The sequence below is a fragment of the Euprymna scolopes genome, chromosome 19 (genome assembly GCF_053919585.1).
Source record: "Euprymna scolopes isolate OS-2025 chromosome 19, ASM5391958v1, whole genome shotgun sequence".
Classification (NCBI taxonomy): domain Eukaryota; kingdom Metazoa; phylum Mollusca; class Cephalopoda; order Sepiida; family Sepiolidae; genus Euprymna; species Euprymna scolopes.
In genome coordinates, this window is record NC_136500.1 from 60,064,054 (window position 1) to 60,076,651 (window position 12,598).

The window sequence follows — 12,598 nt, forward strand, 5'->3', positions numbered from 1 at the left end:
CTATTAGCCCATGCATGGAGTATTGTTGCAACATTTGGGCTGGTGCATCTGTTACTAGTCTCTTACTCATAGACAAAGGTCAGAAATCAGTTGCCAACCTAATAGGTCCAACAATGTCAACTAAGCTTCAATCTCTGTCTCATCGATGAAATGTTGCCTCTCTGTGCCTATTTTACAAGTATTTAATGAAAAATTCTCTGACAAACTTCAATCCCTTGTACTCCTCGACGTAAATACCCCCAACTAATCCGACAAGCAGCAGAAGTCCATCCCTCTACTGTAGAGCTCTCTACATGCTAGACAGTTTTCTACTCAAATAGTATCTTTCCATAAATTGCTAGACTTTGGAATTCTCTCTTGGGTTCCTGCTTCCCTGACTGTATTGAGATGCAGAAGTTTAAGTGTAATGTAAACAGATATTTTGCTGCTCAACTCCCTACATAGTATCTCTGCAAATTTTGTCCCAAATGGTAGCCCTTTACATCCAAGTAGCACAGTGCCTTGTTTGAGATGAAAAAGCAATAACAACAAAAAGCCTACAAAATATTCAATGGGTCATTGGTAATCTAGTATATATATATATATATTATATATATATATTATATATATATATATATATATATATATATATATATATATATATATATATATATATATATGCTAATCTAGTATATATAGGTGGGGAGTTATGGACTAGCATTACTAGTTTTTATACATGTCATTCTCACTGACTAGCAATATCACCAGGTCAGTGTTTCTCAACCTTTGATGACTCGTGGCCCCCTGCACTTTAACAAACAAACAAAAAATACAGATTTTGTTGTATGTTGTTCATTTAGTTACTCTAAAATTATAAGTCAAAGTGAAAATTTTGCTGCAAATGACACACTTGCTGTTGAATTCATGTGACGAGACCTCTTATGTCCAGCTTTTGTCTTGTAACAAATTAGACAATTTATGTGTAAAACGTCTTTCTAAATATGAAAGTCAAGCTAGAACAAATTAATTTTGTATCTAGAGGTGCCGCTGTATGTAAAAATAAATTCCTGTTTTTTTTTTGTTGTTTTTTTTTTCATGGCTGGAGTCTTGTCACCTTATTTATACATTGCGAACTTCTATATTTTGGCGTTCTCTTTAGCTCCCCCATCAAAAGCCTGTGGCCCCATTAGAGAGCCATGGGTCTCTGGTTGCGACACATTGGACTAGATGATTTTACAAATTTAAAAATAACTATCCACCTTCCACACTGCCCTTTATATAACCTTTGTACAATTAGCATGTACATGGTAGGGTGGGGGTATTGAAGACAGTCAAAGACCATGATGGTATGTAGGACTAGTTGGGAGTGGGGAGGGGGGGTGAAGCAACAAAGACATTTTTTTTTGAAAAACCATGATGGTGCTCGGTACTAGATGGTGGGGTAAGGAAGTACTACTAAAAATTAAACTGTGGAAATTCCTATTAGTACTAATGCCCACCCCCTCTCCCATCTAATTTCTATGGATCAAATTCAATGCAAATCAGAAATATTTGAATTTTCAAATGAGACTTTGTGCCAATATTACGCTTCATAAAAACCCTTTCAAAGAAACTGAAAGTTGGGGAATGTTTATTAATTGAGGTTTAATACCTGTTATTTTAATTATTGAATTCTTTGAGATGAGTAATTTGTAGATTTTTTTTATTTATTTGTGAACATCTTTATAGTTGTTGTTTCATGACGTTTCAGCCAATTATTCCTCTGGCCTTCATCAGGTGGTTAACTGTGAGAGGATAAAAATGCTGGATTTTTTAACTGTATCCTCAGTAATTACTGCCTTCCATAGTTGTTGTCGTCTCACCACGTTTTAGCCAACTTTTTGTTTTTATATGCTTGTTCAAATTCCATTTAAATTACTTGAAATAGTGAAGTGTTTCGTGTGTGTAAAAAAAAAAAAAAAAAAGTTTTAACGTGTTAAAAATGTGGCTAAAATAAATGCACAATGGTTTAAAAATGTTTTTTTTTTTCAGTTTTTTTTATAATTAATTTAAATTACAACATATATTTTTTACACACGAGACACTTCACTATTTCAAGTAATTTATTGTAATTTGAACTGAAGCATATAAGAGCATCCAGATTTTAAACGAAACAGTTAGCAAAAACTGCCTGAAGATAACTGAAGAAAATCAGTTGAAAGTACCTGCAAAAAAACAAATAACAACAAAAAAAAGATGGACGAAAACGACTACAGAACTTTCCTACACTAATTCATCCGAGACATAAGAATGCCCAATCTAAAAATGGAAAAATTACAAAAGATCATTAAGCAAAAACATGCCGTGCTATTTAACAATATGTCTGAATGAAAACATGGTGCCTAAATACATAATATATATATAAAATTTTAGTCATTCAATGAATTTAAAAATTTATGATGAGAAATGTTTAAATTTCAAATCAAAAGATTTTTATTATTCTATGTAAGACAAATAATACATTTGAAATATTATAACTCCTTATCCTATAGGATTTCGATGTATACTTTCTCTTCAGAGGAGAAAATATTAGCAAATAGTTATAATGGTTTACACCTTATTTGCTAAAGTTAATGAGAAAATGGAAAATCACAATTAAGTTGTTTAAGTATTTAAATGTCATAGAGTAAGGGAAGTTAATGAAAAGGATATAAAATTCACATCCAAATTGCATGGTAAAATCCGAAGTGAATGTCTTTGACAGCAGTGTGGTAAAATGATCCAAACTGTATTTTGAGTAATCCACATCACAAGGTCCGAAGAAGGTATTTTCCTGGAGCAATTTTCTTTGTTTATATAATGGGTCTGGTAAAAAAAGTTTTTATATATAGGTCCGGTGGATCTGTTTATTAATAAACATATAAATTGATATATTTGGTATTTTATAATTATAGAACATGAGCTTCAAATTCCACTCCAAAATAACATCAAATTGTTAATAAAATAAAAATAAAACCGCTTTCAGTAAACAGGTCATGCAAAATAAGAGAAACTGAAATGATAAAAAAAAAAATCAGTTCAGTTTCTCTTATATATATGCATGCATCCAGTTGTTTTAACAATGATTTAATTTGTAGCTTAATCTGTTCATTTTATTACTGGAAACTTTAATATTCTGTATTTTATTTATTTTTCAGATTTATTCTGAAATTTCCGACTCAATTTGAATTGAGAATGGCTACTGTATGATATGGCTGAGGACAGAGAGATTCTTCGAGAAGTCTGGGAAGGACGAATCCCAGTTTCTTTTAGCCTGTCTCAAGATGAAATTGTTAATGAAGAACCAGATCCCTTTTATTATTATGTGAGTAATTTTTTTAAAAGCAAAATCCACATATACATAATATATTTAAAACAGAAACACAATGTGTGTGTGTGTGTATGTATATATATATATATATATATATATATATATATATATATATATATAGACAAAATAAAATGATGAAACTGAAAATTTACGTTATTTACTAATTCATCAAAAGTTCAATAGAATATAACAAAAATTTCCCTCGTTTAATTTATTTTTGAATTTTTGATGAATTAATAATGTAAATTTTTAGTTTCATTTTATTTTATACTAGCTGTGAGTACCCGGCGTTGCCTGTGTGTTTTTAGGTGTGTGTGTTAAAAAAAAAAATGAAAATTTTAGTAGGAAGATCGGATTGAACCCTGAAGCCTTGACGTGAAAGTGGAAACGAAAGGGAAAAAATAGTCAACCATCTAGGAATTGAGAAGCGTGTTTAAATCAAGGGTTAAAAAGTCTCAGAGGTTTGATTGACAGTTGGCCGCTTAATGAAGTCATCGCGGGGTCATTACGATGACGTGTCATATTTTTAAAATTACTGTGGGGCAGTCTTTTGGCGCTTGTTTACTTTGTTTTAATGTGGTGGGTCAGTTTTGGTTTCCTGAAGATGACGGGGGGGGGGGGGAACCAGCTCCCCATTTAAAGGGGTTATTCTAATCAGACGTTTGCGATGATCGTGCCGCGGACAATGCCTAGCTGTATTTATCCCCCTCTCCTCCTGGCAAAAACTGTGAACCAAAACTGAAAGTGAATTCCCGTCAAGCACGGGTCGGGCGAGACCAGCAATCATGGATGTCAGCCGAGCAGCGTCGTAACAGACGCAGAGTACTTGTAAAAACAAAACAAAACAAACCGGAAAAAAATCCCAATGCATATAAACCCCAAAAAGAAATTTGAAGAAACCTACCTTGTAAAATTCCAATATGTTTAATATATTTTAGTATGTGATTTTTCGGATGTTTGGGTTTTTTGTTTTTTTTGTTTATTTTTTGTTTTTGCCAAATATTTACCTGTAGTTTTTTTTGTATTTTTGTGTTTATTTTCCAATTCGTTTCGTTTTGTAGATTATAAATATCAGTTACAGACGGTATTTATCGCTGTCATAGTAGTTTTCCAGTTAAGAAAATAAATAATGAATAAGTAACTAATCTAATAAGAATTCACCCCTCCACCTTAGTATCGCCTTAAAAGTAACTGTGAACATAGCCAACAGAAAGAAATATAACTAAAATAAGAAAAATGTAAAGTCGAGTATCTCCTTAAAAATAACTGTAAACATAACCAAAGGGAAAAAGAAAATTAATAAAATAAGGAAACTATAAAGTGGAGTAATCGTATGAACATATGAAGAACGATTGATGATTGCCGGTGTCGCCTGATCCATCCCTGACCGTAAATCAGTCGCAGTTGGTAAAGGAAAAAATAAAATAAAGCATGAAACACAGAGAAAATAAAACTCCATGGTGGAAAAGAAAGGGATGTTGCATAAATACAGTTGGATAAGCAAGTAGTAGTTGTCGACTAGTAAGAGTTTGTTGTAAAACATGGAATCCATGGTTAGTTCATTTCATTTATTTTTTTTAATAAACGCGATTTTCTCTGTGTAAACTGTAAACGATGAGAAAAAAAAACAAAGTAAAAACCAAAAAAGGGAAAGATGGTGTAAGTACCCATTGGATTAGGTAATAAAAGAAAAAGAACAATAAATGAATAAAAAAATGTATAAAAAAAAAGAAAAGAAAATGGAATAAGTAACCGTTAGAATAGCTGTATGCCAATCCACATTTTTTAAACAACTAAGAACGCAAACTGGTGTTTCTCGTAATTTTCTACTGTGAATAGTCAAGTCCGGTGTAAATGGGTGGTGATGGAAGTGTTAAAGAACAGCTGCCTGTTCTTATAAGTGAGTAAATATGAGATAGGATAGCCAAGGATTTGAACTTATGAAGCTAGATTTAGAATTGAAAAATTCCGATCATAAGTTAAAATAAATACAGAATGTTATTGAAAATGGAATGTAGAATTACCATTGTTTAGTTCACATAAAATAGTTAGATATCTATTTATTGAAAAAGGAATGTAATGATGTAATTTTGTTTCTGTTAAAGAAATGAAATTAAAATAAGGAATTTAAAAATAGACAATGGAAAATATAAAACATATTTGTAAAGTGGGTTAGGAAAATTAGGTTAGAGGAAGCATGTCAGGCCACGAGTATGATATGCACGTGTTGGGTATGCAATGATGTCATGAGTTCTCAATATAGAGAGCTTTAGTTAGATAAGTCAGTCAGAAGTCAGTTAGTCAGGGGAGAAGAGAGGAGTCAGAGACAGGGCTGACATGGAACTTTGGAAGCGAAGGGGAGAAGAAAGAATCATGCAAAGACTTGCATTCCTTGATGCAAAGCCATTGACTGGTCGGAATGGAATAAACGAATATCTAGTTATAATCAGGATTCGGTTCTGGGGTTCGGGAAGGAGTGAGTCACTCTCTCGACAACAGGACGTTTCTGCCTTCTTTTTTTCCAATCGACCACACCTGGCCTCTCACCACCAATGTCACACCGCACAATCCGAACGTCAGCAATACAAAATTCTTTTCAAGAGAAGATGTTCACGACTCTTTTCTCTCTGCTCCCCCAGGGAATTTTTCCCTGCTTTTATATCCTCCTATCTAGAAAAAAAAGGAAGAGACAGGAAAAAAAAATAGCTTCTCCCATCATGCTCTGCCTTTTCAAGATGCCCTTCGCGTATACAAATGCGATGGCCATCCTTTCCTTCTTCTTTCCCAAAGAGCGATGCAGATATGCCCGGTACGTTTCTTTTTTTTTTTTTTTCTTTTCTAACCATATATCCCACATTATAATTTTGTACCTGCGTTTTCGTGTTATGCTATTCAACAACAGAAAAGGTATTGTCAATTTATATTATAAGAACTTTGTGAAAATCATCATCTCAAAAATAGGTAAAGAAATATATGTGTCAGTGTTATAGAAACACTCCCATTCACAGAACTGTCAAACAGTATAAATGTCAAACGCACTATCTCTCGGTCTATCTATCTATATATCTATATCTCCCCTCATCCAAAGTGTATTACATATTCCCATTAGCTCCTTTAAAATGTACACTATCTCGTTATATATAAGACCTGTCTCTATCTCACAATATGAACACTCAAGAACACTTATTACATAACAGAAGGAGGAATTTAATAAAGAGAGAAGAGTTTACTACTTCCATTGATCCTAAGCGATTTTTGCAGCGAACTCTCACCAGATGAAATATAGGAATCTACGATCAGCGACGTTATGGAAAGCTAATATGGCTATAACACACCTCAGATATTGTGCTGCAGCTTGTGTGTAATAAATTTGCATGTAATGTCTCGATTTTTAATCCTATTAAGGTCAAACTTATACAGGAAAGTTCATTTTATTTATATAGAGAAGATTAATGCTCTATTTATGATATCCGACATCCCTTCCTTAAGACAGGATCTACTATAAAAATATGTATGTTATTCATATATATATATATATATATATATACTAGCAGTTCAGCCCGTCTTTGCTCGGGCCCTGTGTACTGTTCATAACTTTGTGTGCATATGTACATATATATATATTATATTAAAAAGGTTGACTCGTGTCCAGGTAACCTACCACTAAAATTTCAAATGTTTAGACTCAAAATTGGCAGAGGAGTTTGATAGAGTCTGCAATGGTCAACTCTTTCAACTTCTTGGCAGCCAAATTTTCCCTCAAAAGCTCATTAAAAAGCTTACTGCATGTCTGAATACCCTTTATGTAAAAGTTCAAATGTTTAGACCAAAAATTGGCTAAATAGTTTGCTAGAGACCACAAAGGTCAAATCTTTTGAACTTTAACCCCTTGGTAGCCAAATTTTTGGCCAAAAACCAATTAAAAAGCTTTTCTTATGTCTCAATACACTTCATGTAAAATTTCAAATGTTTAGACCCAAAATTGGCTGAAAGGACAAATTTTTAAAAACTTTAACCCTAATTAACCCTTAAAATTTATTGTTTTAGGGTCAAATCAAGTTAAAAAGTTTGATCCATGTCCAAGGAACCTACATCTAAAATTTCAAGTGTTTAGACCCAAAATTGGTGGAAGAGTTTTGTAGAGTTTTAAAAGGTGAAATTGTTGAACTTTGACCCCTAAACAGACAAATTTCTGGCCCAAAACCGATTAAAAAGATTTTCTCAAATCTCAATATCCCTTATGTCAAACCTCGAGTCTGTAGACTGAAAATTGACAGAGTAATTTGGTAGGGAAATGTGCACACACAGACAGTTTCATTTTTATAGATATACTAGCAGTTCACCCCGGCTTTGCTTGGGCCCTATGTACTGTTCATAACTTGCCCTATATGTGAATACACTTTATATAAGATTTCAAATGTTTAAACCAAAAATTGTCTGAGTAATTTTGTAGAGACTGCAGAGGTAAATATTTTATAACTTGGACTCCAATTTTGACCCCTTAACATTTATTATTTTGGTCTCAAATCAAAATAAAAAAGTTTTACCCATGTCCAAGTTAGCTACATCTAAAATTTCAATTGTTTAGACCCAAAATTGGAGAAATTTGGTAGAATCTTCAAAGGTTAACTCTCTTAGTTTTAATCTTTTGGCAGTCAAATTTTCCCCTCAAAACTGATTAAAATGCTTGCCGCATATCTGAATACCTGTTATGAATAAATTTAAAATGTTTAGACCCCAAATTAGCTGAGTAGTTTGCTAAACAACACAAAGGTCAAATCTTTTGAACTTTGACCCCTTGGCAGCTCAAATTTTCAACCCAAACTGATTAAAAACTTGCCCTATCTCTGAATACCCTTTATGTAAAATTTCAAATGTTTAGACCAGAAATTGGCTGAGTAGTTTGATAGACAGTAGAGATAAATTTTTTTAAACTTTGACCCCAATTTTAACCCCTTAACATTTATTTTTGGGGGCTTAAATACAATTTAGAAGTTTGATCCATATCCAAGTAACCTACATTTAAAATTTCAAGTGTTTAGACCCAAAATTGGTGGAGGAGTTTGGTAGAGTTTTCAAAGGTCAAATTGTTAAACTTTGATCACTCAACAGCTTAATTACTGGCCGAAAACCGATCACAAAGATTTTCCCAGAGAGAGAGAAGGCAGTTTAAGGAAGAACTAGAGAAAAAGAAGTTAAAGAAAAAACTCGACAAACAGCAAAATCCCACCCCTACACAGAGATCCATAGATGTAAGGAAGCCTTCTACTCTAATATTCTTCCTCAGAACTGCTAGACTTTGGAACTCCCTTCCGGGCTCCTGCCTCTCCAACTGTACTGGCATGCAGAAATTCAAGTGTAATGTAAACAGACATCTTGCCGCTCAACTCCCTACATAGTATCCTTCCAACTTATGTCCCTGATAATAGCTCCCTATATCAAAGTGGCACTGTGCCTTATTTGGGATGAAAATGGAATAATAATAAAAAAGAAAAATCTTACACACGTTTTTAACTCTTCTATTTTCTTATTTATGTCCCAGTCAAAATGGGATAGCCTTGCTGATTGTGGTATAAAAAAATTGCATATGTTTTTACATGCTTGATTTATTTATCTGAAAAACTTTAACATTTTTCTCCATAAAAATGACCCTTACAATTATGTTCTTACTGTTAAAAGTGGTTGTATATAATTTTTCCTGAGAAAATTTCTAAGTTAAGAGAATAAAATAAAACTAAGTGTTTACTATGTCAAAATAGTGAGTAAATGAACTAGTATGAATTTTGATGTAGGCACACCAAGTGCAGATCATGGTAACATGAAACTTGCAAATCAGAATCGTTCTCAAGGGTGAATCATGGATAACTGACACAAAGAAGTAAGACAAAACATGGATTAGTATAAGAACGTGTATAAAGATTTGTTAACAACGGTGCGACATAAATAAGCCTATAAAGCATTGATGAAACCACCTCCTCACTCTCTTCTCTTGAGACTTCTCTTCAACCTTACACACACGGATTCAGAAGTAGGTAATGCCGGCTCTGCATTCCATTCCATAAAAGGTCCTTTTGGTGCTTCTATATTGAATGAAAAAAATTTAAAAATGGTACCTATGTAATTGTCATGTTGCAAATAGTAATATATCCAAAAATTATGGAAAACGATGAAGTAGAAAAATAATGAAAAACAGTTTTCTATAAAGTTTATTTGAGGAATAAAATTTGTCCGACATTTTGAATTATGTTCTTCACTGATGTAAGCAACAGTTATCTCCCCTGTCAACTTATCTTTTTTTTTTCTTTTCTTTACCAAGTGTAATATAGTGATTTCGCTTAATTTCACAAATTTATCTTTATATTAATAATTATTTTTCTTATGGTTTTTCGTAATTTTTGGATATGTTACTATTTGCACCAATAATGTAGTTACCATTTGTTTTACTTGAAATTCAATATTTTGATTCGTTTGTTCAATATAAAAGCACAATCCTTTTAATTGTGACTTGATTAATGATTTATTTTCAATTATTTCTTTCTTTTCAGTTACTTGTACCTCGGCTTAGTTATTTCCCATTGGTGACAGACAAAGTCCAGAAATACTTCCAAAAATTCCTTGATGCAGAAAAAACAGGTGAATTCTGGTTAGAATTTGATGGGCAACCCTTGAAATGGTCAGTTTTTTATTTCTTTATTTTTTGTCCTTTTTATTCATTTTTTTTTTTTTTTTGTAATGAAAGAAAAAAATCTTTTTTTTTTTTTTTTTTTTTTTTTTTTTAAGTTAAAGGAGAAATCATGTTTACAATAGTGTGTCTCTATTGGAGAGGATCGACAAAAGAATTTCCAATTTAATAGATCCACACTGTCAACCAAGTTCCAACCTTTTTCATTCTACATATTAAATAAGTCTCTTCCTTAGCATTTTGGTTACAGTCAGCTAACGTACTTCCTAACTTCCAGTGTAGCACTAACAGAAACAGTGGCAAGGCAAATCAGTACCTTCACTTTTTTTCTCTCATGCTTCTGTGCATGTACTCTTTTTTTTTAATTGAAGACAATGGAGTCTTAATGCATAACATACTGTCAGAAATAAATTCCAATTATGAAACAATTATATCAATAAAATTCATGGAAATATCTTTTTTTGTGTATTTCAGGCATTATCCTGTTGGAGTGTTGTTTGACTTGTATGGAAGTGAAGAAAGTCTTCCATGGAAACTCACAATACACTTTCAAGTAAGAGACATTATTGAACTTGAACTACATTAATGCTTTCATTGTAACTTTCTATGAATCTTTTATTTATAACATTAGCCTTTTTTTTACTACTTGTTAAACTACAAGTAAATATTTTTTTAATTAAAAAAATTGACAATAAAAAGTTCAATGTGTAATTTCTTTTAAATTTTTATAACAGTATATCACCTATAGAGGTACTATTACATAGGGACATTATTACTTATAGAGGCATTATGCAATAATAACCTCTATAGATAATAATGCCCCTCTGTGATAACGGCCTCTATAGGTTATAATGTCCCTATGCAATAACGACCTCTTTCTGTTATAATGCTATTACCTATAGAGGCTGTTATTGCACAGAGGCATTATTATCTATAGAAGCTGTTATCACATAGAAGTTTGTTTGTAAATCAATCATTAAAAGCTGCCCAGTACATGCAAACATGTGAAATGGATGTTAAACTCAATATGATGATGATGATGATGATGATAAAATGCGAATAGTAGTCCAAATAACATAAATACAAATCTCAGTCAAATTTAATGATTTTGTTTTCAAGAACTTTCCTGAAGAAGAGCTGCTTCATTGTCCAAACAAGGATGTTGTGGAGTCGCACTTCATGTCGATGGTGAAAGAAGCAGATGCACTGAAACACCGAAGTTTAGTGATTAATGGAATGCAAAAGAAAGACCACAAACAATTATGGCTTGGCTTGTTGAATGGTAAGTTTAAACCTATTGGACCCATTAGGGTTGTATTAAGAACTAATCTCCTCAAGAATGGTATAAGTTTCCCTTTCTTTCATGTCTTCAAAGCATATTGTTTACCATTTCTTTACACAGGCTTTTGCATTATCTGTAAGATCTTTAAGCTGTACTGTTTGAATAGTGAAAAGTAGCAATACACATGAAAAAATTTAAATGGCTTAAAATATTGGTATATATAGAAAGAGCTTGATAAGCTAAAAAAGAATCTTTTTAAATTTTTAAAACCCAATTAAAATCAATCAAGTTATGGCTATTTTTATGCCGTGCTTGTTTGGATATTTTCCTTTCTTTAAAACCATATGCATTTTGTCACTTTTTTGCACTACTTTTTCAGTAAAAATGCTATATCTTTGTTAAAACACAAGACTAAGCAATGAAATTTGCCATATAAGTGTATTTTTGTGCAAGGAATCTGAATATGCTACTGAAAATCTCCAGAAATGAATGATTTCCAAATAATCTGCAGTAAATGCACATAAATATGCTGCGATTGCTTAAAAATGCCATGTATTCATTAAAAGAAAAGAAGTTAGGGAACTCAAAGTTTAGTTGTAATGCATGTTATGTGCCAAAAACTGAAATCGAAATCTAGGATTGGTTAAAAATGAATATATTGCAATATTTCTTTGGTATTATTGTAGATTAATACCTTCTGCTACCCCTCCCCATCTGACCACCTCTCCAAAATATGTGATTCTACCTTTATAGACATTTGCATGTGAACAACTTGAAAAACTTTAATAAAAGATAAACAAAAATTATAAAATTATTTTAGAATTTAATATAAAATGATTATTATTTTGAATCCTTCGAACGTTTTAGGGCAGTTACCCCACCCCCCACCTTTTTTTTTTTTAAAGAGGGTGTCTGATACCCATTGTGAAACTTTACAAGAATTATGGCAAACAGACAAAAATAAATATTATTTAAAAATGTGACGTCCCTCTAACAGAAAACATGATGCTTGGAAAAATATCAAGCATTTAAATTCTATTAACAAGATCTTACCGAAAATGCCGTTTTATGATATTTGCATTTTTATAACTTTATTTGCTTAAAACTCTAAAAATGTATGTTATTATTTACTAATTCATTTGAAAAGTATATTCATTTCTGAACAAAACGGTAGTATTTTGAAGACTTAAAAGTGCTTTGGTTTTTAAAATATGACTATTTTAGCAGAAACCCTTGAAATCTGTGATTATCCAAAGCGTTTTAACGGCCATGTGTATTGCTAAGAAAAGGCATTGATAAATCGTAT

The 12,598-nt window shown here is 32.1% G+C and overlaps 2 protein-coding genes across 6 annotated transcripts in view; both read left to right on the top strand.

The window, feature by feature from the left end:
* Positions 1-12,598, top strand: part of LOC145303651 (uncharacterized) — a 637,407-nt gene that overhangs the window by 184,757 nt on the left and 440,052 nt on the right. The window lies entirely within an intron of this gene.
* The window catches only part of LOC145303648 (autophagy protein 5-like), a 35,163-nt gene that overhangs the window by 10,159 nt on the left and 12,406 nt on the right, over positions 1-12,598 (top strand). The window contains exons 2-5 of the mRNA XM_080145206.1: positions 3,156-3,322; positions 9,874-10,001; positions 10,485-10,563; positions 11,130-11,292. Of these exons, the coding sequence (XP_080001332.1) occupies positions 3,209-3,322; positions 9,874-10,001; positions 10,485-10,563; positions 11,130-11,292 (484 nt within the window). The 5' untranslated portion in view covers positions 3,156-3,208. The remainder of the gene's footprint in view (positions 1-3,155; positions 3,323-9,873; positions 10,002-10,484; positions 10,564-11,129; positions 11,293-12,598) is intronic.